A 27067-nucleotide genomic window follows, 5' to 3' on the forward strand; every position below is an offset into this window, starting at 1 on the left:
GGCACAGGGTGCCAGAAATGCTTGCTATGGCTCTGCATGCCCACAACACTGTTATGTTTTACTTTAGTATTACCTGTGAAGATCTGGTCCTTAGTGATAATGGGAGAAGCATGTTAAAACAAGCAAAGGTGAGACATTTGGGTGTGAGGGTGGGGTGAGGAAAACTTGTAAATAAACTTGTCGACCAAGACATTTGGTATGGTTTCAGTATCTAAAATAAGCAGTACAGTTCATTTTGAGTTTGATGAAGTATTGGAAATTACTTCTAATGCTCCTGACATATGCAAGAAAAAGACTTGTGAAGAGTTATCTGCTCTCAGTTCAGCCTCATTCTTATAAATAATGCATTTACAATCCCTGTAGACCTGCTTATATTTCTCCTTTTGATAGATGGTAGAAAATGTTGTCTACAAACCGTATATCATTTTCTCCTCCTTTTATAAACTTTGGTTATCTGTGAATTCTACCATAGGGGTTTACCTTAAGTTTTTACCATACTTATACCCAAGTCAAGACTTGTCTTTACAATGGTTGCTATGGCTATAAAAGTCATGAATAAATGTGATGGCTTTAGAGATTGGGCCAGCAGGTAATAAAACAGTTTTCAGAATCTTAATGCCCTTACATGGGGATATAAGGTTAAAAACAAAGGATCATCAGCAATGTCAAAACCTGTTATTGTCCGAAAGTTAACACAATGTACAGGCAGAGCTTCAGTCATGCAAACCAAATTGATAGCTGATCTAGCATGCCTTAAAAGTCTATAGTTACTGCAACTTGAACAAAGAGATTAACCATAAGAATTATACTAAAGCACATGGATCTCCACATTCAGATTATCTTCTCAAATGGTCCATTTTAGGTACTTAACAAAACTGGATGCTTCTTTCAAAACTGGTTAGAGTAATGTCCTCCACCAGCACCTCTATTTGTTTAGCTTCTACCTCACACAAGGTTCCGGATAACATACCCACCCAGTTCACAGATGCATAAAACACAACTGTGCAAACAGGAGCTACATTTTCCATTTACCATTGACATTCCCTATGTTTCTTGTATTTCATTTTCCTTTGTGGTGAGCTCTACATAAAAATACCCATGATTCTGTCTTTTTACCCACCTCGTCCTTCCATACTTGATGCACTTTTATTTAATTCCATTGTTATCCAGGTAAGCTCAACAGGCACTGGTGCATTATTTTAGGAGTGAGCAAGGAGCGCTGTCTTGTTAAGTAAGTTGCTCATGGTCAAGCAGCTTGCAAGGGGAAATTGAACAAATCAAAACAGAGTGAATTATTTGTAGCTCATAACCTTAATCATCTGTACTAAGCTGACAGTTAATTAAATTGTAATTAATTTACCTAAAACAATTTAGAGTTGACAGCTAGTACATTAAGACTTAAAATTTCATTTTTTTTCCTCAGTGATTTATGAGTTTCTTGTATAGATGGCTGCCATAATTATACATCTACAATGTCTTTTGATTAGAGAGATTTTGACATTAATGTGTAACATGACTCTAGACAAGTGAAAGTGCTCAGAATCCTTACCTTTCTAAACTTAGTTTTGTTTGTTGTAAGTTGTACTGTATAATTACATGGGTAGTCCAACTTCCAATCACCATATTCACATGGGAACAGTACCTCCCCAATAAATGTTTCCTTCAGGTTATGAAACTCTTTGGCATATACAGCAAGTCTCAGTGCAAAGCTTTTGATCTGCTCCAGACTATATCCTGAAAACTGGAAACACTCCTGAAATTTAGGTTTCATACTTTTTCGCTGGATTAGAGTTTGCTGGGGTTCAATAAACTTTGGAAGTAGGTACACTTTGACGTATGAATCACAGCAGTTTTTAAACCTCTTTGGTAGATTAGAAACCCCAAGTATGGTGATGGTTAAAGTTGTATCATAAGCTGAGTAAAACAGGGTGAACTGAAGTGCTGGCTTCTTCTTCTGTACGAAACCAGACATATCTTGTGGTACTGTGTGAGACAGGTGTACCTTCGTCATTGTCTCGGGACTCACCAGCTTTGTACTGGAGCTGTACAGTTTAGTGTATTCATCATACAGACAATTACCAGAAAGAGTACATCGCCTCTCTAGAATTTGCTTAGTTTTAGACTCCAAACTCTGCTTGGGAGGCATGGGAAGGATCGGTAAAGAGGCCCTACCACGGGTCAAAGGTTTAAGTGAGACAGCAGCTTTATGCCCTGATAAGCTCAGGACTGAATGCTGTGGATAATCCATAATTTCACCATCCATCTCCTCATACTGCTGTTTAACAGGGGTGGTGGTTTTCACTGGTAAAGTTGCACTGGGGTCCAGCACAATGCGTTCTGAGGTTTCTTTGTCTGTGAGGTCACTGTGGTTACGATGCCTGCCTCTCCACCAGCACAATATGCACCCAATAATTAAGCAGAAGCACAAAAATGCCAGTCCAACACCAAGAAGGATCTGTAGGTGCACTAGAAAAACAGACAATGTCATTATTTGCTTGTAAGATTTAATAGCTTATCTACATTGAAAACTCATGGTACAGTATGTGAAGTGAACAAAACAGAATGAAGCTAGAAATGCAAAGTACTGTCTAGTCAAGTACACATACATTATCAGTGTATGTAGAATGCAAAATATCAGACATGTTTTAAAAATAAATGTCTTAGAATTTCAATGAGCACTGAAAAAATATATACCAAAAGGTTTGAGAATTAACATGTGACAGTTGAGAGTTATGTAGAGATGCGATGGTTAGGACACAAAGCCAGTCTGAATCTAAAGTTACAGTATTGTCACCAAATTGATCCCATTTATGACAACTAGCCTTTTTCAACAGTTTTTAAACATTTACCCTTATCGCAGTTAATGACCTTCATGGTGCCGTTGACAACTACATACCAGTGTTCACAGATCAGAGAAAAACTGATTTGTATTTTTCAAAAAAAAAAAAAAAAAGAATTTCTCAAATATTTAAGGAAGTTTGATAACCCACTGGTGCAGAGACAAGACATCCTAAGAAGCCAGAGTGTTAGCCAGGGTAATAGGCTTGATATGTTGGAAGTTGGCCTCCCTTTCTCACGGTCAGAGGTTGGCCAAACAGATAGTACCTTCCAAACCAAATACTGGAGATAAATCTCCTTCTCCTGGCTGGGGAACCAACTCAAAAAACCTCTGTGAAAAACCTCACCAGTCTAAAAACTCATGGCTTACAGGAAAAAAAAACTAGTAGTATCCCTGTTGAAGTACCATGTTCCTCAAAAGAATATAGTGGTGGAAAGATCCTTTGCAGTATTCACCCAACAAAAATGTGGTTAAAATGAAAGTAGGACTCTTAAAACTGGTTCTGGTTTGAAGACATCTCTTTATTTGAAAATAGTACTTTACAGGCAAATGAGTGCTGCTCAGATAATGTGTTACAGCTTGTAAAAACAAAAATTTCAGTTGTTCAGAGAGGGGCAAATTTGCTTTTCAGACACAGTTTGCTGCACCTATGTTTAAGATTTTTTGACTAGATTTATTATCTTTCATTAGATGCAATTGAAATGTAGCTAAGTCTTTTTAAAGACGTAAAACTTGTTTGGCAAGGCAGCTTTCTAGACCACGCCCCCCCCCCCCCCAGTGGTGACCATTCCACACCAAAGCCACTACGCCCGAGAGCGGACATATCTTGAAGAACACCCCCTCGTAAACTTATGAGACACCTAGATTCAGCTTTCCTTCCATGATGTGAATGACAGTTCACACCCTGACAACCAATACATCTTTTTCTGTTATAGGGCATGCTAATGTATTGCCATATGAAGGTATGAAATTATGCAGTTAGGAGGTAGGCAGGTCTTTCCTGGTATAACAGTAAGAGCTATACAGGAAAAAAAAAACAATGTTAAAGGAAATCTGATCAGGAACATGTAGACCAAACAGACTAAACTGTAATGAGTGCACATATATTTTTGATTCAGTTTTGAAAGTGAATAAGCCTTTCAAAATAACACAGAGAAGAAGACTGCAGACATTGACAAAAGTGGACAAAAAAGCCACATTCTTTGCATTGCCTCTTGTCCCAACCATTTTAATGGCTAGGTATGCATTGTCTCTGTTTCATAGTTGCCAGTCCTACTAGTTTCATATTTAAAGAAATAGTAAATACTGTGCTTAGCAGAATGCTTAACCAAACATGTAAACATCCTGCACGTTAAAAATGTATTTTATAGGATTCTTATAATTTTAAACAATGAGTATATTTGCTAAAACTTTTATCCCTGATAAATATGTAAGTTGAAAACAATCTTGCTGAGCAACAAGGTAAAGGAAGATGAAATAAAATTTGTATACTGGTTTTCATAAAATGTTTATATTTCCCTGAATCCATTTCTTGTTTGCACCTACATTAGTGTGTAAGAGCCAAAAATGTGCATCTGTGTTATTTTTTTCCAATGGCATCCAATAAGTACAGCTGGCAACCCCATTATTTTACCATTAAACAATATAAGGTTCAGATTTTGTAGAGTTTTGTGCTGCTGAGATAGAAAGATGAAGAAAATGGCAACACTTCATGCTTCATGCTTCCCAGATTTCCTTTAAGGCAAGCAAAAGACTAATCAGACAACATAATTTGAAATTTACAGGTCTAGATAAAACAGCATATAATTTGAGGAAATGCACTTCAAAAATATATAGGACTCAGAATAGCTCAAATACTTGATTAGTGATCACCAAAACCAAATGTATTGACTGAGACCTCAAATCACTTACTGCAAGAAGTATATCTACAGGTGGCAACTTTGCCTAGATGTCATTTCAAGCCATGCATAGGGTCTTTTTATTTTTATACTGCATTTAAAAGATATTTTGTAATACATAGTGAAATGTGATTACACCAGAAATCAGCAGCAAAATAACCTTATTATGAACCTGTGTGACATCAGAAAGATGCATAACAAGGCTGCTTTATAAAATGTTATGCTGTAGCAGAGACAACACTGAAAAGGAAATTGCAGCTGGGTGGAACTAATTGCTTTAAAAGGTGTAATAGTCCCATTATGATGAGATCCAGAAGTTAATTGGCACTTATCTTAACTCCTTTAACAGCTGTAGCAGTCCCTTCATGCTTCTACACAGATCTGCACTAGCACTCGACTAACAACTTTAAATTATCAACCTGCAATGTGCCACACAGTGGAAGTCAGGCACTGATTAACAGCATCAGAAATATTAACAGACTTGGAGCTGCCATAGAAATGGACAGCATTTGCCCCAGAACTGCACTAGCTGACAGCTTTAATAACTGTAATGTACATTGTGCTGTTGCTTTAATTACAGCTCTGTGTATTATAAAATAATATGAACAGATTGCTCTGATAATGAACCATTTTAGTATGTGTTCTCAAAATGGATGTCAAGATTCATGTGTAGAGTATCACTCTTTTCCAATAAACATCTTTATTAAATTATCACGTGACATAGGCAATGTTATATTTATATAAATGATAAACAACCATTGTTACCACTGTAGTTGCAAACATTATACTTCACAGACACCATTGATACAACTGTAGTTGCAAACATTATACATCACTTATAATCTATCCAGTCATTGTCAGTTAAGTATTGTATGGTTCATTCAAATCAAATCCTGCCTCTTAAACCTTGTTCCTTCTCTGTATATATTGTTCCCACAATTCCCACTTTTTCCTATGTAGTTTGCTCCTTCCTTTTCTAAAGATCCCAATTTCAGTTGTTTTATCTCTGTTACTATATTCACTACTTCTAATAAAGTTGGTCTAGACTTTGATTTCCATTTTCTAGTAATTGCTTTCTTGGCAGCCACCATAATTAAACTCAGCAAGGCTTTACCTTGTCTAGGCAATACTGATTCTGTATCATAGCTCAAAAAAATCATCTCCCCAGTCAATTCAATCCACTCACCCAGCATCTCTGGCAGAGCAGTCGGCAGGGAATTCCTAAAGTCTGCCAGCTCACTGCACTCCCAAGAAATGTGTTCCCAGCCATCTCTTTCTTGCCTGCCATACCTCCAAAATCTGCTATCCACCTGAGAAAAAATTCTTTGGAGTCTACTTGGGGTATAAAATACCTATGTAAACACTTCCAAGCAAAACTCCTAAATCTTCTAGACTCTGTTACATATTTGGGAGATACATATGTATCTCCCCATTGTCTCTTTATGAATTGCTTATCCAGTGTCTCTTCTCAATCCTTTCTAAGCTCCTCTGATTAATTCTTGTTATCATGCGATATTTTATATGCTCTACTAATTATTCCTTTTTTAATGGTGGCTTTTGTTCTAGATTCCATTAAAAACTCTTATCAGTGCGTGCTGGTCTTTTATTTAAAATCCCCCTATTTCTTTCTCTTTGCCTATACTCTGATATCAATCCTTGACAGGGAAGGCAATCTCTAACTTGCAGTCCAAATAAATTCTTGGCCTCTTCCCATTCTATTACATTTCCCTTGCTAGTTATTTGCTCCCAATACCTTTGTTTCTTTGCTAGTTTTCTCCAAAAAATTTGAGCCCCCTCTTGCCTATTATCTGTATCCCTAACTGCAGTCATCTCTGTCAGCAGAATCTCTTTTCTCCATTCTCGTGCTGGTTTAGTTCTTAGAATACTTCCTGCTATTTTATGAATATAATACTCTGTGTGATTTTTGTTGTTCTCTTAAGAGTCTGCTTCCAAAATTCCAATCTCTCCTTATTTCTTGAGCTTCCCCCATATCATTATCATTCCTCTCCACTTTGAATTATAGTTTTCTGCTTGTTCTATGCTTAAGAGTCTTAACTGTGTCGTTCTAAAATAACTATTCAAATTGGATAATCCTAATCCACCTTGTTCTAATGGAAGAATCAGATTATCCCACTTGGCCAATGCTGTCTTTCCTTCCCAGATAAAATCCTTCAACTCTTTTTTAATTGATATCCATAACTTCTCCTCTGGTTGATAAAAATATGCCTGGCCAGTGTATAAGACAAAAGGGACTAAAAACATTTTAATTGCTTGTATCTTAGCATCCATATCCATATAACAAAGCTTATAAATTATTGTATTATCTTCTGTTTAGTGTCTTCCCACATATTCTTAGCTGCCACAACAGAGTCATTTCTAATCCACGCTCCTAAATACTTCATTTTATCATGTCTACAAAAATATGGATATTGTTGCACCAATTCATGTGAATACATAATTTATCACTATTGCCTTTGTTTTAGCTTCATTAATTTTGTATCCCTAGAAGATTTGAAACTGTCTAAAATATTCCACAACAGTGTAATATCCCTTTATGGTTTTGTCATGTATAAAATAATATCATCTGTAAATAGAGCCAGCTTTTCCTGACTAACATACAAATTATATCCTTGAATTTCTGAGTCTCTTATTTTCTTTGTCAATAGTTCTAAATATAATGCAAACAACAAAGGGGAAAGTGGACAACCCTGCCTAATTCCTCTATTCAAGCATAAGTTATCAGAGAGGACCCGATCCACTTTCATTTTACCTCCGAACCCTCATATATATTCCTAATCAACCTTATCATTGTATCAGGGAAAGCAAATGCTTCCATTGCCCTGCTCATGAAGCCCCAGTCTACTTTGTCAAATGGATTCTCTGCATCAAGCCCCACTAATGACAGTAGTATTTTATTACATTCCGCTTCCCTCTGAATCATCATTGTTCTGTTAATATTGTCAAATGTTTGCCTCCCCTCCACAAAAACCACACTGATCCATATCTATCAATTTTGGTGTCACTTTTGCCATTCTTTTAGCCATTATAGACATAAACACTTTATAATCACTGTTTAGTATTGAAATGGGCCTGTATGAAGCTGGATCCCATGGATCTTTACCCTCTTTAGGTATTACTGTTACCACCACTTTCTTCCAGGATGCTGGAACTTCTCCTCCTCTTGAAATACTGTTAAACAAAACCTTACAGATCTTTATCAGATTTTCCCTCCTAGGTTTCAAACTTCTACAAGAATACCATGTACTCCTGGGGACTTTCCTGTAGATTGGTTATACATAGCCATTTTTATCTCATCTCTTCCTATCCTAACTGTTAGCAATTGAGCCTAATCTACCTCTAACCTTTGCATATTTAATTCTTCCATAAACATTTCTATTTGTTCCTTTTCTTGATTTCTGTATTTCTCTGCTTTATATAAACTTTCATAAAATTTCCAAAATATTTCTAATACTTCTACAGGATCTCTTGTTATCTTGTAAAACGATAGTCAATGACCACCAACTGAAACAATAATCCAACCAGCATAATAAAAAGCAGTTTATTTTGAAGATATCAAAACGATAAAAAACCAATAAGACAAAGCCCTGGTATATTCCAGGCTTTATCAAGTCGAGACATTGAACAGGTTACACCAGCATGTTTAAATAGTGTAGTTAATTGATTGTGAATTGGTGTTTGATGTCTAGTTAATTGTTAACCCTAGCCTACTTGTCACCAGTAAAAACATGCTAGTTTTTTAAAAGTTGACTGACTGATATTAAATCATGACAAGTCAGAATGGTTACATTATCTGACAGTTAAAAAGTTTAAACTGTCTTTTTTAAATTTCAATTATTTTAGTGAAATGTTTAAATTATGATGTTACCTTGTTTAAATGAACATATCTATTTTAAACACACAATAGAAATCAATATGCCATCTCAAAAGCAAATGACTATACTTTGTTTACATTATATTTCAGGTTTTTTGGTTAGGCTAGGGTTAACAATTAACTAGACATCAAACACCAATTCACAATCAATTAACTACACTATTTAAACATGCTGGTGTAACCTGTTCAATGTCTCGACTTGATAAAGCCTGGAATATACCAGGCGAAAGCGCTTGTCTTATTGTTTTTTTATCGTTTTGATATCTTCAAAATAAACTGCTTTTTATTACGCTGGTTGGATTATTGTTTCAGTTGGTGGTCATTGACTATCGTTTTACTGGATTTTATCTTTCTTCACATCTCTTGTTATCTTCCTTTTTATAGGCTCCCTAAGCTTAGTGACAGCCCTTTCCAATTTCTGTTGCCTAAGTTATTGTGCTCAAAGTTTTTGTGTTCTAGAATTATTATAAAAAAACAGTTGCTTAACAGCAATCTTTTTGAACTTGTGTATATTATTGAGGTAATCCCTTATTTTCTGTTAAGCATTTTGCAGATGCTCCTTTTCTTGTTCTGAGAAAGTCCCTCAATTTTGCAATACTTTAACATTTGTCAGTTCCTCTAAATAATTCTTGTTACTTCTTAACCATATCTCCCTTTCCTTTATTTCCACCCTAGTTTTAAACTCCACTTTAATTTTATCCCACTCCCTAGCAATATTTTCAAACAAATTTATATCTTCTCTAGTAGCTCCTGAATTAATTCCAAAACCCATTCCTTAAACTCCTCTCTTTTAGACCGATAGGTGGGAAAGCACCAGTGTCTCATTTAGATTTCATTACCTTGCATTTTTATTTTAGTGATTATCAGAGCGTGAGCTGAATAGTTGAAATAAATTGGGTGCATTTCAAGATCTTCAATTAAATGCACATGTTCCTGTGAGGTAGCCTAGCCCAGTTTTTGTATCTTGGAGAAGAATATGTAAATTGACTCCAAACTCCTAATACTGAATGCACATCTTTCAGGGTCTATATTACGTTATCGAAAAACGGGTTAATCGAACACATATTCACCGACCAATAAACAGCGGAAACACTAATCTCTGAATGGCCACTTCAGCAAATTTTTATTCCCAAGGGAAAAATTGCTTGGCCAAACAAAAACAAAAACTTTCAAACCCTACAAAGTGGGGGGCTTTGCCCTCCACACCCCCCTAACTAAATATACCAACTCTGAGATCACACTACAGTGGGGAAAAGGGCAAATCCCCAATGACAACCAGGCATTTTTCCCCTGGGAAAAAATTGCTGAAGTGGTTGTTCAGAGATTAGTGTTTTCGCTGCTTATTGGTCAACAAATACATGTTTGATGAGCACGTTTTTCGTTAAAGTAATATAGACCCCCATCTTCCATGCCAAACATTTTCATAAATTTCTTCAAAAATCTACCCTCCTTTGTTATATTTTCCCTTATAGGTCCCCCAGACACATCTTCACTGTTGCAAACTAAATTCCAGTCTCCACCTATAAATAATACTCCTTGCTGAAAGCTGATTATTTCTCATAGAATTTTCTTAAGCTCCATTATAGCAGTTTTAGGTGAAATGTAAATGCATGCCAGTGTAATCCTCCTCCCTTAACAGTAGCCCCTTAGTACTATATATATTCCATTATTATCTTGTTCCCCTCTTCTATCTCTATTGAAGCTCCCCTTGCAATTATATAAGTACTCCTCTTTTCCTTTGTCTTTGATATTCCACTGAATAACCATCCTGAAAACATTTCTTTATCAAATTCACATGTTCAGTTCTTTCCAGGTGTGTCTCCTGTAGCATAGGTATTTGCATTCTACATTTTTAATATAGTACACCACTCATTCTTTTTTATATTTATCTGTAAGACCATTCATATTCAATGGCATTACAGAAAGCATCATTTTCCTATATAGTTATTATTACCACCTTTTAAGTATAACTGCTTTTTTGTTAAATGTCTAGTTCCAACTTTTATGTTACATGCATATACTGTTCGGCAGGCTGGTCTTTTACACAGTTGTTTCTTATCATATCCATTTGAGCCTATGCCACATCTTATGTAACTTTTTGTTTTTGTAAAAGCCCTCAAACAGAACAAACAACTCCCCCTTAAAACCTATCACCTTAATAATAACACACAAAACTATGCACATCTTCAAATATTGAAGTTTTTGCTTCCTAATAACAACAAAAGTTCTAAGTTGATAGCCACACAGACAGGCTAGGGTTAACCACAAAGAAAGACTAGTCATGCTAAGCTGTATGGTACAGCCTGTGCTATTAGTAAGTGCTATTTGATTTTGTCTATCTTTATAGTTCTCCCAGCTAAAAAAAAACACTTGAATGAGTTCAGTAAACACTTTCTCCAAGCCATTTCGCTTTATCAAAGTATCTTCTAATAACATGCAAACCAGACACAAAACTGCTAAGGATATCTTGTTTACCAGAAAAAAGTCTTATAATATTCAATATTCTTTTTTATTTACATGCTTTGTAATAAACTTGTTACTGGATAATACCTAGGGTCTTAACCCAGTCACTTCCCTAGGCAAGCATGGGAAAAACATGCTTTGTAATAAACTTGTTACTGGATAATACCTAGGGTCTTAACCCAGTCACTTCCCTAGGCAAGCATGGGAAAAACACACTGATTTTTCTTTTGCCACACTCTCTTAACCAGACCCTTCCTCTCCCCCTTTCTCTTTTTTTTTGACAGTGCCTATATTTCATAACACTGAACAAAGGAAATGAGAGAAGGGAGAAAAAGAAAAAACAAAAGCACCTGTTTATATTAGTATCCCCATTGCATTTCAAAAAACTGAGAAAACTTTACTTCAAGTCAGATTGGTTTTGCCTTATCTTTAAAGCTCTTCCAGCTGGGAAAACCCCTAATTGCTTTCAGAGAACATTATGTCCTAGCCAAGTTCTCTTTTCTTTTTCCCTTAGCCAATCGCCTTCTGCCAGACTGTCTCCAGTTTCTCTTTATCAGACTACCTCAATAGAGACATGAGAACCAGACTGACAGAATGAAGATCTAGTACAGATGTGGATATGTCACAGTAGAAGGTAGGTTGGGAGATAAGGTGTGCACATTAGTTAACGTATATTTACACACACACACGCATATATATATATATATATATATATATATATATATGAATATTCACCTTGAAACATCACAACTGGAAATTGTATTCTAGCTTAAGGACTAGATTGTCAATGAGAATGGGTTATTAATATTAGTAGATGACTGGAATATGGTTTATGCCTAGGCTGACATGCACTTGGGACCTCATGTAAGTAAGTCACATGCATTAGAGAAATGTATATATATATATATATATATATATATATATATATATATATATATATATATATATATATATATATATATATATATATATATATGTATGTATATATATATATATATATATATATATATATATATATATATATATAGTCTAGAAATGACAAAATATTAGTAGCAAAGGAATATACTTATTTAACAGATAGAGTGGACACCTTCCGAACAGTGCTCTCAGATTATGCTTCGTTATTAATAAAAGTGCACCTACTTAGGTCCCAGTTAGACAGTCACCAGACAGTAAACTTATTTTTATCATGGACATCAGTTCAAGTTAATATCACAGTAGTCTTTGTTAAAGCCATAGGATCACTGATTAAATCCAGAAAACTGGGACACTGTTAAAACAGATTTAATAAAGTTCCTTAGAGAATTTAGTTTAGGAAAGCTAAAATTTATAGGTAGCAAGCTGTGACAATATTGAGTTACTCACTGTAAGATACAAACCTGCGAATAAGAGCAGGGAATTAATGATATATAGGATAGAACCGAAAAGTAATATGTGGCAGAAGAATGACAAACAAGCTGAAAAGTAAGGTGGACAAAGCAGTGATGTGACCAGTACTACTGTATTGTACAGAAACCTGGGCAGTGAAGGTAGAACAGCTGAGGAAGCTAGTGGTTGAAGTGCCTGAGATGGGTGGAACATAAAACATGAGTCAAGGAGACTAAAAACTTCAAATATACCAAGTTGTTGAGCAAGTTGGTTTTCAGTCACATGATTCATGAGTTTATATTAATTTATGTCACTGTGATGTAATTTTTGTTCTGAAAATGTCCTACAACTGTTTGTGTGGATGATGTTTCTTGGCATTTTACAAGGTGAGTGGTGAGTGGTGAGTATCTTTTTCTTACTAGTATTGTATCTGTAATTTCCTGAAGATCTTACTAAATTACAATAAATATACCAAAGGAGTGTGGAAGATGTGGTGTCCAAGATTTTATGATGAATATTATCACAGCAATGTTAAAACTTTTACAGGATTTGATAGCCAAAGACTATGAAGTTAGGTAGAAATCAGCTTTAATTTTAAAGCAAGGTGAGGAGAAAGGGTTTGATAGCTATGAATTGTATGTCTTTGAGGAACTAGGCGATGAAGAAGAATAATACAGGTGAACAGCTTAAAGAGTTTGTGCCTGTTGATTTGGCAAGTGGATGTGAACACAGACTGTGTAAGTCCTAAGAAATGTGAATAGATTTTCAATGTTGCTAATCTGGGAGTAGTTGTTAAAAGGCACTGCCCCCTTAATATGGGACCCATTTATGGCAATTATGCAGGGAAAAGAGATTCCTAAAGGAAGCTTTGATTTACCTTTGACTTCTTTGACAAAACACTCAAATTATGTGCTGTAAACAGAGGATTCATCATTTAATCTCCGTTGCTGGAGAAAGCAAGATCTCCGTTGCTTTTTACAAACTGTCTGCTATGTTAAAGGAGTTTAACATAGCGAGACAGCTTTAAAAAAAGCAACGGAGAATCTTCGTTGCTTTTTTTAAAGCTCTTGCTATGTTAAACTCATTTAACATAGCGAGACAGTGTGAAGCAACAGAGATCTTGCGTTCTCCATTGCTGTAAACAAAGAGTTATAGTAATGGAAAAAGTCCGGGCGACCGGACCTTTTTCCATTACTATAACTCTGATTTACAACGTGCATGCTGATCAATCAGCGTGCACATTTTTGAATATTAATGGGGGGTCGTTGTATAATAGAGGCTACATTCTACAGCTCAGACATTAATGAGTTAAGTAACACTCTACCAAATGGCAAGTTTATACAACCTCCGATACACTAAAGATTCCTTGACTTTGTAAATACCAATTTCCTGCTGCAAATTGTCCCCACCCCTAACAGGACTGTTAATCTCCTTGGTCTTGTCCTTATAAAGTGCTGCACCTCCCCATTCCACCCCAATTGTAGCTACCACCCTGGTAAAATTTTGATCACCTAAAGTTGCCTTCAACCTCAGTAGAGGTCTGCCCACCCAGTCATATCCCCACAGTATTTCAAGATTATTCTAAGTGCAACGTATTACTACAATAGATATCCTGAAAAAAGCACAACTGGTACATTCTACTGAACAGTTGTATTCATGATTCTTCCCTGCCTCAAAATATTCCAAAGAGTTCTATTCCATTTTGACTAGATCTATAGAAGAAGCCATTCCTGTCTGCCACAAGAACAGTTATAAATTCTGGACTAAATGGGATGCCAATATAAAAAAACACATGGATGTTTGTAAAACATTCCCTCATCTATACTACAAAACAACTTCAAAGCATTAAGCAAGACTCTCGTGTGTACAATTAGAGAGAGCAAAACCAGTTATGACCTTAGCACTGCTTTCAAAACTAATGGGAACCATGAGAATTACTTCAGCTACATTAGGAAACTCAAAAATGATCCCTAATAGTATACTCCACTCCAGTTCAGAGTCTATAGCTATATCTCTGCCAATAAATGTAGGTCCTACTTCATGCCTACCATACACCCCTTCCAGGAGTGGCCTTAGGTCAACTGGTGCCCTAGGCAAATGGGCTCCACAGCACCCCCCACCACACCACCCAGTGCCCCCATCCTGGTCTACCTACATTAAATAAATACTGAAAAAGCGTCCCTGCTAGAGCGGCGCCCTAGGCGACCGCCTAGTTGGCCTATGCCTAAGGCTGGCCATGACCCCTTCTACCCCACAATCCCCCACCCCCTGTTATCATTCATGATCAAGTGTTTTCTGCTTTAAAACCCTAAAATTAAAACTCTTAAATCCATTCGTCCCAACAAACTTCCAGGCAGTTCCTAAATCTAATTTATTTTAGTCAGTCCCTGGGCTCTGTACCTGAAACTCAAAGAAGCATCCCAGGTGTTCCTCTTCACAATGGTGGCCCCACAAGAGACCCCCAGTAATTATAGACCTATTAATTTCATTAGCATTATCTAGAAGACTATGGAATGCATTATCACTGAATTAATTAACAATAACATAGGTGGCCTTCAGACTCAACCAAAATCAGTTTGGATGTTTTAAGGGCAGGTCATGCCTACTAAACCTGGTCTATTTTTTGACAAGGCCACATAAGCCTTAAATGAGGGTCATACTGTCAATACTGCCTTCCTTGGCCTTTCTGAAGAATTGATATTATTCCCCTGTGGACACAATAAGAAAATTGACTAGTCTCAGTGTGAACTCTTACAATCTCTGCTGGATAGCTAATTACTAATTATTAATGGACCAAATTAAGGTTGTCCAAATAGGAGCAGTTCTTCTAGCAGTAGAAATGATACTAGCAGCATTCAAGAGGATTTAATTTTGGGTCATCTCCTGTTTGACATTTACTTCTCTGAATGACTGCATATTAGGTACTGTTGTCATCTCACCCCATAAAACCATAAATTTTAAAGACTAGATGAAATGTATACATGGTGTGTTAGTCATCAGCCCAATCCAAATGAGTAGAAGTAAAAATGACCTGTGGTAAAACCACCTGTCCCTTCCTCTTATCATACTGATATTATTCCTCCTAAAATAAGTCCCATTATTAGAGACATTGGTAGCAACACTGGCATTGAGCTCTCTTCAGATCTCATTTCTGGTCTGAAAGTCTTTCTGTCTTGCACAGCTCATCTGGTGTAACAGATGTCATTGTCCCCTTGTGCTCCTCCTTCATCAAATTCATTATCAAATACAACTCCTCCTTCCAAATGTAACTCTCAAAGTACCTTTTGGAACATGAAAGGTTCTGAAGACTCCTAACTAGAAATTATCTCTGGCTTAGGCCAATTAATCTACCCTGATTGGTAAAAATCTCTATCCCTCTACTCATTTTCTTACAGGCTTCTGAGAAACAATCGTTGCCTAGCATTTCATGCTATGTAAGTTTTCTCACTTTCAGCTTTGAAAGTGGTTCTGGGCAGCCACGGTGGTGCAGTGGTTAGCATTGTCGCCTCACAGCAAGAGGTTCTCCGGTTCGATCCTTGGCTGGGGTGCCTTCTGTGTGGAGTCTGCATGTCCTCCCTGTGGTCACGTGGGTTTCCTCCGGGTGCTCCGGTTTCCTCCCACATTCCAAAGACATGCAGTAGGTGGATTGGACACACTAAATTGGCCTTAGTTGTGAGTGCGTGTGTGTGTGTGTGTGTGTGTGTGTGTGTGTGTGTGTGCCTTCTGTGGAAGGTTGGGCACCGGGCTGGCAACTCAACACTGTAAAACTATACTGCCAATCATGAGCGGACAGGTGATCCGCTGTGGTGAGCCCTAACCGGGAAAAGCCAAAAGAAGAAGAAGCTTTGAAAGTGGTTCTAGACTATTGTAGCATCAGCTGCCCAAAACTGACTCAAGCTCCAAAACACAGTTGGCTACCTACTGTTTCATACTACAAACAGGCTCCGGCTCATGAAGATTTGCAGGACAATGCTGGTACGACACCATTCAAGCTCCCTTCCTAGCATACAGGGCCAAGTTCAAATTACTTCTGGTGGTTCCCAAATCCAACAGGAAGGCAATAAAGAAATCAATGAACTCCTACCTCTAATCACCTTTAAGCAATCTCTTTCAGAACTACATATTGTTATCGCCTCAGTACGATTCACTGAATTTAGAGAGACTCACTTCACAAAAAATCAGTTGTAACTGTCCTAATGAAAAAAGGAAAGCATAGCCTTGACTGCTTCTACTTGGCCACAAACACAGTTTAGCTTTATTATGAACTACAGATTTTTCCTCATGTATCCCTGAGTGTTCAAAATTATAATTCTGTGGTTTGAACCCAAGCCATAAAGCTTGCTGGTGTGTGTCTTGCCAAAGCTGAACAATTGCACTTTTGGTACATTATATGCAGTGAATTACTTTTGACTGTGTGAGTTCTGTTGCCATGTTTTTGTTTGCTTCCCTGCCTCTTCTGCAAAAGGAAAAACTATATCCTAGTGGGAACACTTGGTTACCAAAATTATAGAACTACAAAATAAAGGTGAACTGCAGTGACAGTGAATTCTTTTATCACTGTGCAGTGGGGAAGTCTTAGTGCTTGCATGTAAGGGAAAAAGGCAGAGAGAATGTGCACAAGTATTTGTGTTGCATAGTGTGAATGATCCAAAGACAAGACTGCATTCCATACAACTTGGAGCTGATTGGGTTACTATTTATAAGCAGAAAGTTGTTTAAGAACTGTAGTACAGAAATTGCCTTCATGAATGCTTGCATTAACCGCTAGAAATGTGCCATACTTATCTAAAGAAAGAAAGTTTCCATGTTTATAGCACCTCTGCTCATCAAAATTGTGCCGAGCCGATGTCTGAAAATATCACTGTGCATTATTCATGAAGGTCATTGTTGGCTGGAGCAATATAAATGACATTTCCCAGTATAGCTGTAAGCCTTTGTATCTCTGCTAAAATAAAACTTGTCTATTTGTTTGTGTCATTACTAGAAGCTGTCCGTGTCTCCCTGGTTTTCTATTTTATACTCTGAAATGTCATTTGGGCCAAGTTACAGCTTGAAACTGCAAAGTTTATGGAGTATAAACAGCTGATGAAATATCTTCATGTAAATAATTAGGCAGTTTATTTTATACATATCACTGCTAATCAATATTAATAGGCAGCTATCTTGCTGAAGACCATAACACAAACAGAGGCTTGACAGCTGTTTTTATATTTATTGTAGGATTGCTTATGAGATAGAAATCGTCTCTTCTCTGCAAACATGATTAAGTCTTTTATTTGCATAATATCCATATGGACTTTACCTTTTTTGCCACTTCTGCCATGAGTTATCAGCTGAAAAAAATTCCTAGTCTTATAGTAACTATGGCAAATAATATATTCATAAACACAATGAACAATAATAGACATACCAGATTCACTACAGAAAAAATGTATATGTGTTACAAACATAAGTGATGGCCAACAATTGCTTATATTTTGAAAATGCAATGAAAAGTATCAATAAATATGCCTACCAAAATGGTAGAGATGTGTTTAACCTTTCCATACCATCACCAACATTTTCATAGTTAATCAAATTGCTCTGGATAACCAGATTAAGATGTATATCTGGTCATTGCCATGACTTTAGTGAGTTTACATAATTAATAATTAAAGGGAGTATCCTACAGTTCATGTTGCAAAGTGAATCCAAAACATTTCAATCATTATGAGCTTACAAATGCATGAAATGCCAGGGTAAGGTGCCAAGTTGCCCATCATGATTGCCCATCTCTAGCAGCTGTTCTTCCACAAGTTGTTTTTCAGATTCTTATACCCCATTTTTCCCCTACCCATGACTGTCATACCTGCCAGACACTTCCCACTTCCATTTTAACTGCAACGCTGATGTTTTGCATGCTACTTCCTAGGAAAGTACACACCGCCCTACCTGTGGAGTAAAGTGTCCTCATTTGTAACTCAGATTTAAGCATGCCCTTCTCTCCTTCCTTTACAGTCCTTCCTCCTTCCCAAATATGAATTCTGAATGTTATACAGATGCCCCTGCATCCCATCCCTTCTCTGTTCCACATAATGCTTATCCTTCTAGTCTTTTCTCAAAGGCCATACTGTCCTACTATCTCACCAATTTGGTTGCCCTTCCTCCAGGAATCTTGCATCATTTTTTAGATGCAGCTGTAAAAAATGATGCAGTACTTCAGATTAGCCCTGACCAAGACTAAGCCATATGAAGGATCATCTTTGTCTTGTTGTCTTCCATAGCTCTCATTCTTCACTCAGAGCACCTGAAAGTGCACCTAAAAACTGGTTGACCTTAACCTTTTGCAGTGATTTATGTGATGCTGAGTAATGGTGGTTAGTGATAATGCCTCATAGTGCTTGGATCTCTAGTTTGGTTCTTCCTTAGCATACCTTTTATTCAGAGTTGAGTATAGTGACAGGGTTTTGAGTCGGTCCATGTAGGGCATGTTGTTTAGGCCTTGTATACTTTTCATCCTTTGATACATAAAGATTTTATAGTCACAGTGCAAGGTGATTGTTATTCTAAAATTAATATTTGCATTGCATTATGTAAGATCTGTGATACATTTTATGTGGGGAAATCTAACAAAAAATTGAAGTATAGAATTTGTGATCATATTTCAGAAATAAATAGGGGTATTCACATTAATGCTTTATGTGAACATATTCAAAAAAGGTCCAACCCACTCATTTGAATTTGCTGTTGTACAAAAAAAGTTAAAGTAGAGACTAGGGGAGGGGATATAGTAGCAAAAATGGAAAAACGAGAATTTAAATGGATAAATAGGTTTAGTGCTGATAAATATCCTGGTTAATATAAAACCTATTTTGAAACAGAAGTGTATGAGAAGTTAATCCCATGACTTTTGTTATGTGATTCTCTGATCTATAAAATGATATGTGTTGTTTGTTTTTTAACACCTGAAGAAAGCATGGCCGTGAAAGCTTGTTGAAGCTTATGTTTTATAAGTGTGTGTTTTAACATATTACTGAAGAATACCCATGTATCCTTGAGCAGTCATTTCTCTCTTTTTCTGCTACTTGATTTGTTGAGCTACTACATTGCTTTGTGGTTTTTGAATCTCCAGGACAATTTCCACATTTCATTTTTTTGTAAAACTAAACAGCTTTTAGTGTGCAGACAGGGATGATTTTGTCTGTGTTCTCTCTCTCTGTGCCACTCAGAAAAAATTGTGCATGGTGCTTTGTGATAGGTAGTGCAAATACACATTCATTTGGTAGATAGTCTAGTTGATAAAGTGACACAGGTAGGAATCAGCTCTATGACACATAAAATGGTGCAGGTAGAGAGCTGCTCTATGACATATAAAATGGTGCAGGTAGGCACAGGTGTGCAACATATAAAGTGGTACAAATAGGGAGCAGCTCTATTACACATAAAATAGTGCAGGTAGAGAGCTGTTCTATGACATAGAGAATGGTGCAGGTAGACACAGGTGTACAACATATAAAGTGGTACAGATAGGGAGCAGGCACCTCTATGACATATGAAGTGGTGAAGGCAGAGAACAGGTCTGTGACACATGAAATGGTGAATGAAGGGAGCAGCTCTATGGCATTTGAAGGGGTGCAGGTAGGCAGCTGCTCTATGACATTTGAAGAGGTTCAGGTAAAGAGCAGCACTATGACATCTGAAGTGGTGCAGGTAGGGAGATGGTCTATGACATTTGAAGAGGTTCAGGTAAAGAGCAGCACTATGACATCTGAAGTGGTGCAGGTAGGGAGATGGTCTATGACATTTGAAGAGGTTCAGGTAAAGAGCAGCACTATGACATCTGAAGTGGTGCAGGTAGGGAGATGGTCTATGACATTTGAAGAGGTTCAGGTAAAGAGCAGCACTATGACATCTGAAGTGGTGCAGGTAGGCAGCTGCTCTATGACATTTGAAGAGGTTCAGGTAGAGAGCAGCACTATGACATCTGAAGTGGTGCAGGTAGGGAGATGGTCTATGACATTTGAAGAGGTTCAGGTAAAGAGCAGCACTATGACATCTGAAGTGGTGCAGGTAGGGAGATGGTCTATGACATTTGAAGAGGTGCAGGTACGGAGCAGCTCTATGACATTTGAAGAGGTGCAGATAGGCAGCTGCTCTATGACATTTGAAGAGGTTCAGGTAGAGAACAGCTCTATGACATTTGAAGTGGTGCAAGTAGGGAGATGCTCTATGACATTTGAAGTGGTGTGGGTAGGGAGCAACTCTATGACATGTGAAGTGGTGTAGATATAGAACAGCTCTGTGACATAGACATGTTAGGTGGTGCAGTTATTAAACAGCTCTATGAAATGTGAAGTGGTGCAGTTATAAAACAGCAGTATAACATGTGGAGTGGTGTAGATATAAAACAGCTCTATGACATGTGAAGCAGTGTAGATATAGAACAGCTCTGTGACATAGACATGTGAAGTGGTGCAGGTATTAAACAGCTCTATGACATGTGAAATGGTGCACAGTGATGTCTATAAAGTACAAATTTAGTTTCACGCAGTTTGTTTCATCATTTTCTATCCCCTCATTAAGCAAATCATGAACCATGCTGGCCAGATGATGTCTCATCCCACTCTGTAACAACTGCAGTGATCATGTTTGTTTGATAGTGTGGTGTAATAATGGAAGGCCCAAAGGTAAGCTGGTACCAGGTACCATATCAATGGCTGAACTTTGTGCAATTTATTAAAAGTGGGATTTTTCAAAACTGTAAGTATTCTCTCATCTGCTGGAGCCCCAAGTTTAAATCCCGTGTTTTTGTCAGATTCATCATGAAAAATAAATTTCTGCAGTGTGATGTTGTGCCATTTAGCAACGCACACAGCTAGAACAATTTTTGTGGGTATGTTTGCTGCATTATGCAACAGCTGCTGTCCTTTAGCTGTCCTTAGAATTATGTAAAGTTTACATATTTTTTCATATTTAACGGGCCTGATTCCAGAAGACTTGCTCTCAGTATAAGTGAACACTAAGAACAGGCTGAGAGCAGGTCTATTGGAATTCTGGTCCCCAGTGTAAGCCTGTTTATTTACACTGAAATATTTTACTTACACTGCGAACAAGTCTTTTGAAATAAAGACAGATTTACACTGAGTGTAACTTTGCTGGAATCTGACCCAACATCTCACAGTACAAACTAACTAAGCTATACTTTGGGTTGTTGTGTCTTTCGGCTTTTCCCGGTTAGGGGTCACCACAGCAGAACTCCGGTCCGCTAATGATTGGTAGTTAATTTTTACGTGCCAAGTTACCAGCTCTGATGCACAACCTTCAACGAAGGTACGCCCATTAACGCATGTCTCCATGCAGAAGACGCTCTAGCTGAGAATCGAACCGGACAGCGTCTTACTGTGAGGTGACAATGCTACCACAGCACCACCACCGCAGGATAAAAATATACATGTTATACTTGTATGTATGTGTCTTTCGGCTTTTCCCGGTTAGGGGTCACCACAGCGGAACTCCGGTCCGCTAATGATTGGCAGTTGATTTTTACTTACCGGCTTGCCAGGCCTGACACACAACCTTCAACAAAGGTATGCCCATTCACGCATGTTTCCATGCAGAAGACACTCTAGCTGAGAATCGAACCGGACAGCGTCTTACTGTCAGGCGACAATGCTACCGCAGCACAACCACCGTAAGCTATACTTTGTGTATCACCTATATCTCCCTAGAGCACAGATACAATCACAATACAAAATGTAATCCCTTTCTCCAGACTATCCTGTATTAGAATCTGTCTCTGGATTCAATGTGTAGCAATCAAATAATCTGTGTAATAATGTAAATAAACATTTTACGTAGCACACTTCATCTAGCAGTATTGCATATATAGCTGCATATTTTGTATTCAGTAAGATAGAATTTTGATGAGTTTATCATTTTTTATACTTTCTGTAATTTCACAAGTATGCTACTAGATTAAATAATAATACATCCCAATTCACTCATCTATGCTAGCAGTTAACACGTTAGCACAGAGATTTAAGGCTTGGAGCTTCTACTCTGTAGTCCAGGGTTTGATTCTCTTAGCCCATTTTTTTGCCTATTATGTGACTGTAACTAATTGGCCTTCCCAGGCTGACTCTGGAACTGTTTGTGCAGATCAGCACTCTAAGCTGTTTAACCGTACTGATCTTTACTTAGTGCTGTCTACTGATTAATGACTATATAAAAAAAGCTCTTTAAAGAGAAACATATTCTCCCATTATAACTATAATGCTGATGCTTGCTTTACCGTTAAAACATTTCTCTATACAATCTGCACAGCAGTAGCATATTGTATACTGTTTCATTTTAAGGGGGGTGGCTTGCAGCTAAGACTTACGACTCACATGTACAAGGTCTGGATGTTTGAGTCTGACCTCTGTCATTATCTCCACAGCGTAGTATAGAAAAGGGTCAGATAAGACCTAGTTCACTTATCCAGTAAATAACAAATAAATATTTAGAATTAAGGCATATAAATAAAATTAAATCATAATATTGTAATATAAGTGCTAATGCAGAAATAAAGTCTGTACGCATCAAACGAATGCAAAATCTATACATCTATCTGTATTTGCATAGGCCTGGTTTGAGACTAAAAGAGGCTGATCAATCCACCAACCTAGTTAAGAGACGGAAATAAGTATAACAAATAAATAAATAAATAGGCAACACATAAGAACAGCAGAAATGTTTTCCTCTGCTACATAAAAAGTAATCAAAATACACTTTGTCAGACCAAGCTTGAGATGACATTTATTATAGGCAATTAAGTAGATCTACTCCACAACAAATAATTATTGTATGTCCTGTTGACGTTTGTTAACAGAAAATTGCAAGAGTTAAGTGAGTCAGTCACTGAATTAATCAATCAATTAATTAATCATTAATTAAAGGTTTTCAATGCAGTAATTTAAACTAACTAACCTGTCAACTTTCCAAAAAAACCTTTATATCTAACTTGTAGGAAAGCAATTAGTACTTCACAGAAAATGTAGACAGAAGCAGCTGTGTTCAGCCACTGTGTACCATGAGGAGAATATATTATATAAGATGTTAAGTGCCTTTGCAGGCTTTCCTTATCATTTACTGGTTTATATAAAACAGTCCAATGACTGTAGCTGCCCAGTGCTGGATAAAAAGTCTAACAAGTTATACTGAGCTGTGAGTCACACACAGGCTCTGCCTGGGTTATAATCTCCAGTGCTTCTGGTCCCAAATTCATGTTTTAACTGTTGTGTCTTATTACTGATTAACTCTCTATTACCTGAGCATTCTGAGTATCTACAAGCACAAAAATATACAGTATTTAATAATCATATTTTATCAATTTATACAATAAACAGCAAATAGCCCCTCAAAGAAAAATTTACAAAATCTAATATATTTACTTCTTATAGTCCATTGCAAATTCACATGCATCTATTGCAGGTACACTATTCAGGGCTGTAATCCTTTGTTTTAACATCCATCTGTCACTAATAACTATGATATTATAACATAGAAATACAGTAGCCCAAATAGTCACAGTAAGGAACAAGGCTTCTCTTTTAATGCAGAATAATTTTACCAAATAATAGAAAAAAATGCAATATTAATGTGTACTACAAGCCAAATTTACTGAAGTTTCCCTAAAAACACAATTCAGTCTTTGAAATCCTACTTTAAGCTCTTTAGGTTTTAAGGTATATTAAAGGTCACTATCTGCCATAGGCCCTCAAATTCACATTGCAACAAATCAATCAGCTTCAGCCCAAGCAGACGTATATAAGAAAATGCCTTTAGAACCATGTTTGGTATGGATAACCTTTCTGCCTTCCAAAATGAAATAAATGAAAGAAAAAGAATTTCCAAACCTTCAAGATTCTTTGTGAATAGGACTTGAAATAGTAACCAGATGAATAAAATAATAATAATGCCTTCTATCATTCCTTTACAACAGAAGAAGAAAACAGACTGGATGAGGGCAAGGGTTGGATACTCTCCACTGAAGTGCGGCATCTTTCCTCATAAAATGCGATCACTGCAGACCTGGTGTTCTTTATTTTACAATGCATGAAAAAATCAGCTGAACCACATGCTTCCAAAATCCAGAGGTGCCTAAATCAAGTCACTCTGAGATTTATGTACTTTAGTATGTATCTTTTGCTGTGGCTGGAAGCTCTTCACAAAGTCAGTGCGCGGTATCAGCCCAGAGGAATAATTTAAAAATGCTCAGTCTTGTTTCACATTGCTTTCAGTTTGCACTGAGCTGCAAGGCTACCCACTGTGCCAGCAGACAAGATGATCAGCCTTAATTAATGTCCGTTGCACACACATCAAAATTAAGGTCTTTGATAGGCCAGCACACTTTGTTTTACCTCTAAAATAAAGTGCCCCATTATTCGTATGCCATGTACGGATAGAGACATTCAAAACATATATCCAAACTGCATGTCTGCACTCATGCTGACCCATGTGATTTCTGACCATCACTGACCATGCCGGTCTTGGGTACACTTTCTTCACTAGTTCAGTAATATACTGATTTCCATGTATTAGAAGCTAGAATAAAGAAGAAGATAGAATGCATTTTATCTCTGAGAGCTCCCTTCAACAACAAAAAGAAAACTCACTTTCACCGAGATAATTCTTAATCCGACTTCCCCAAAGGCTGGCTATTAGGTGTTTTGCTTCTGCCCTGCTGTTTCCTGGCTGTAAGTTATTCAAAGCTCCTGTCAGAAATCATTTATGCAATGATGCCCCATGGTACTGCCATGGATTTATCTACTGTACTGTTAATAACCTTCGGAATGTTCTGCACTATCAGCCTTTCTCAGCCCCAGCCATTCCACTCTACATAGCCAGCTTCTGTTTGAAATCAGGATATCTTAATTAGCCATGCATGAAGTTGTTTTTACATTATGCAATAGCTATCTCACAGCTCTCTCATTTCAGCTTTGATTTGTCCTTGTACTGGTTACTTTCTAAACTGTTCTAATGCCAAATCTGTATCTGACAGATACTCTCAGGAGACCAGTCATGAAACATGCCAATGAGTTTTGCACTTGCTTAATGTAACTAAGTTCAAACAGCATTAGAAGTTAAATAATATTATGTTAAGAAAGGTAGGCTGTTTAGTGAGTTTTATGCAACATATTTCATGCTTCTTAGTCTAAAAATACTTAAAAACAGTGGAAAAGAGAGTTAAATGCATAATGACACAGATCATCAAGTTCTGCTGGAGATGAGACAGATGTAGTTCACCAAGTTCTAGATGTTTCTATTTTTAATCACTGATAACCTGAATTAGCCTATTATGCTGTTGATTCTTGCTGTATGCAGACACGTATATTTGTAAGTGAAAACATTTCATATTAATCCACAAGGTTACATCCCCTTCATACCAAAAAAAAGAAAAAAAAAAAAGTTTCTGAATAAACCTTTTTTCTGTGTAACAAAGCTGGTCCACAATAGACTTCTGAATATGTCTATTACTGGCTCATTGGGATGAGTTGAAAAGGGGTGCTCACCATATAAATAGCAGGCATTTTTTGACGGTTTGTAATTTGTGATGGGAAAAAATAAATTAATAAAAGGGAGAGAAGCAAGACATTAAATCAAAATATTTCAAAAGCTCCTAAAGAATTTCAAACATTAAATTTTGGGTAAGTTTTACTGAAGTATTGTAATCCAAGACAGCTATGACATTTCAATGGGAGAATAAAAAAAAAAAGTCCACTCCCGACTTGCTAACCTCAGGAGCAAGCCAGGTCCAGTTTCTGTGACCCTAAATTCCAAGCTGAGGAGCATTAAAAAGGTCATGATCTTTCTACTTTTAAAACTGTACCAAGCAGTTTGCTGCAACTTATACTACATGCAAAGCACTAAAGCACTTCAGTTCTGCAATTCTAACCATAAAAGCAGTATTCATTTCTGTTCCAGCATTTAGAGTTGCTAGTACAGAAATGAAGAGTAGCACTTCACTACTGAGCGAGCAGCACCTCCTGACAGGTTCATAGGTTTATAGCTGCTTATTAGGCTAATGACTAAAAGGGCCTTTTTAAGCCTAGCCATGCATCCCAAATCTCTGACAAGTTCGGATACTCTTCATAAGTGTAAAAAGGGGCTTGGAAGATGAAACATTTACAAGCAGGGGCCTGGGAGATAAACCACTTACAGGTTGCCTGTGTCCATTAGAGACATAGGTGCCAAACCAGGGATGAATTTCCTGTTCCCCATCCAATTGTTCAAGTTGCACTTGAATTGGGTTAGGGAGGAACTCTGCTTCACACAGATGGGGAGCCTGTTCCAGAGACAGGGTAGTCTCTGGGATACATACCTATCTCTCCAGCAGGTCCTATTTATGTCACAGGCAAGGTTTAAGTCTTTAGAATCAGAATCAGAATTACATTTATTGGCTAAGTATGCGTGCATGCAAGGAATTGACTCCGGTTTCAATGACTCTCTAAGTATGAATTACATACAAGACATACATATAACTATTAAGGACAAGACAAACGGCATACATGCAACTATTTATATACATATACATGTAAGGTGCAAAGTGCAACGGGTTCCTATCAGTTTGTCAAAACTTCAGCAGTT

The 27067-nt window shown here is 37.1% G+C and overlaps 1 protein-coding gene across 1 annotated transcript in view; it reads right to left on the bottom strand.

Moving 5' to 3' along the window:
• The window catches only part of LOC122806069 (synaptotagmin-7-like), a 143884-nt gene extending 118799 nt beyond the window's left edge, over positions 1 to 25085 (bottom strand). Inside the window, exons 1-2 of the mRNA XM_044076307.1 lie at positions 24337 to 25085; positions 1550 to 2466 (exon numbers count right to left, since the gene is read on the bottom strand). Coding sequence (XP_043932242.1) covers positions 1550 to 2466; positions 24337 to 24481 — 1062 coding nt within the window. The 5' untranslated portion in view covers positions 24482 to 25085. The remainder of the gene's footprint in view (positions 1 to 1549; positions 2467 to 24336) is intronic.
• Positions 25086 to 27067: the final 1982 nt, after the last annotated feature.

This window comes from Protopterus annectens, chromosome 7.part0 (genome assembly GCF_019279795.1).
Source record: "Protopterus annectens isolate FY-2018-M chromosome 7.part0, PAN1.0, whole genome shotgun sequence".
NCBI lineage: Eukaryota > Metazoa > Chordata > Ceratodontiformes > Protopteridae > Protopterus > Protopterus annectens.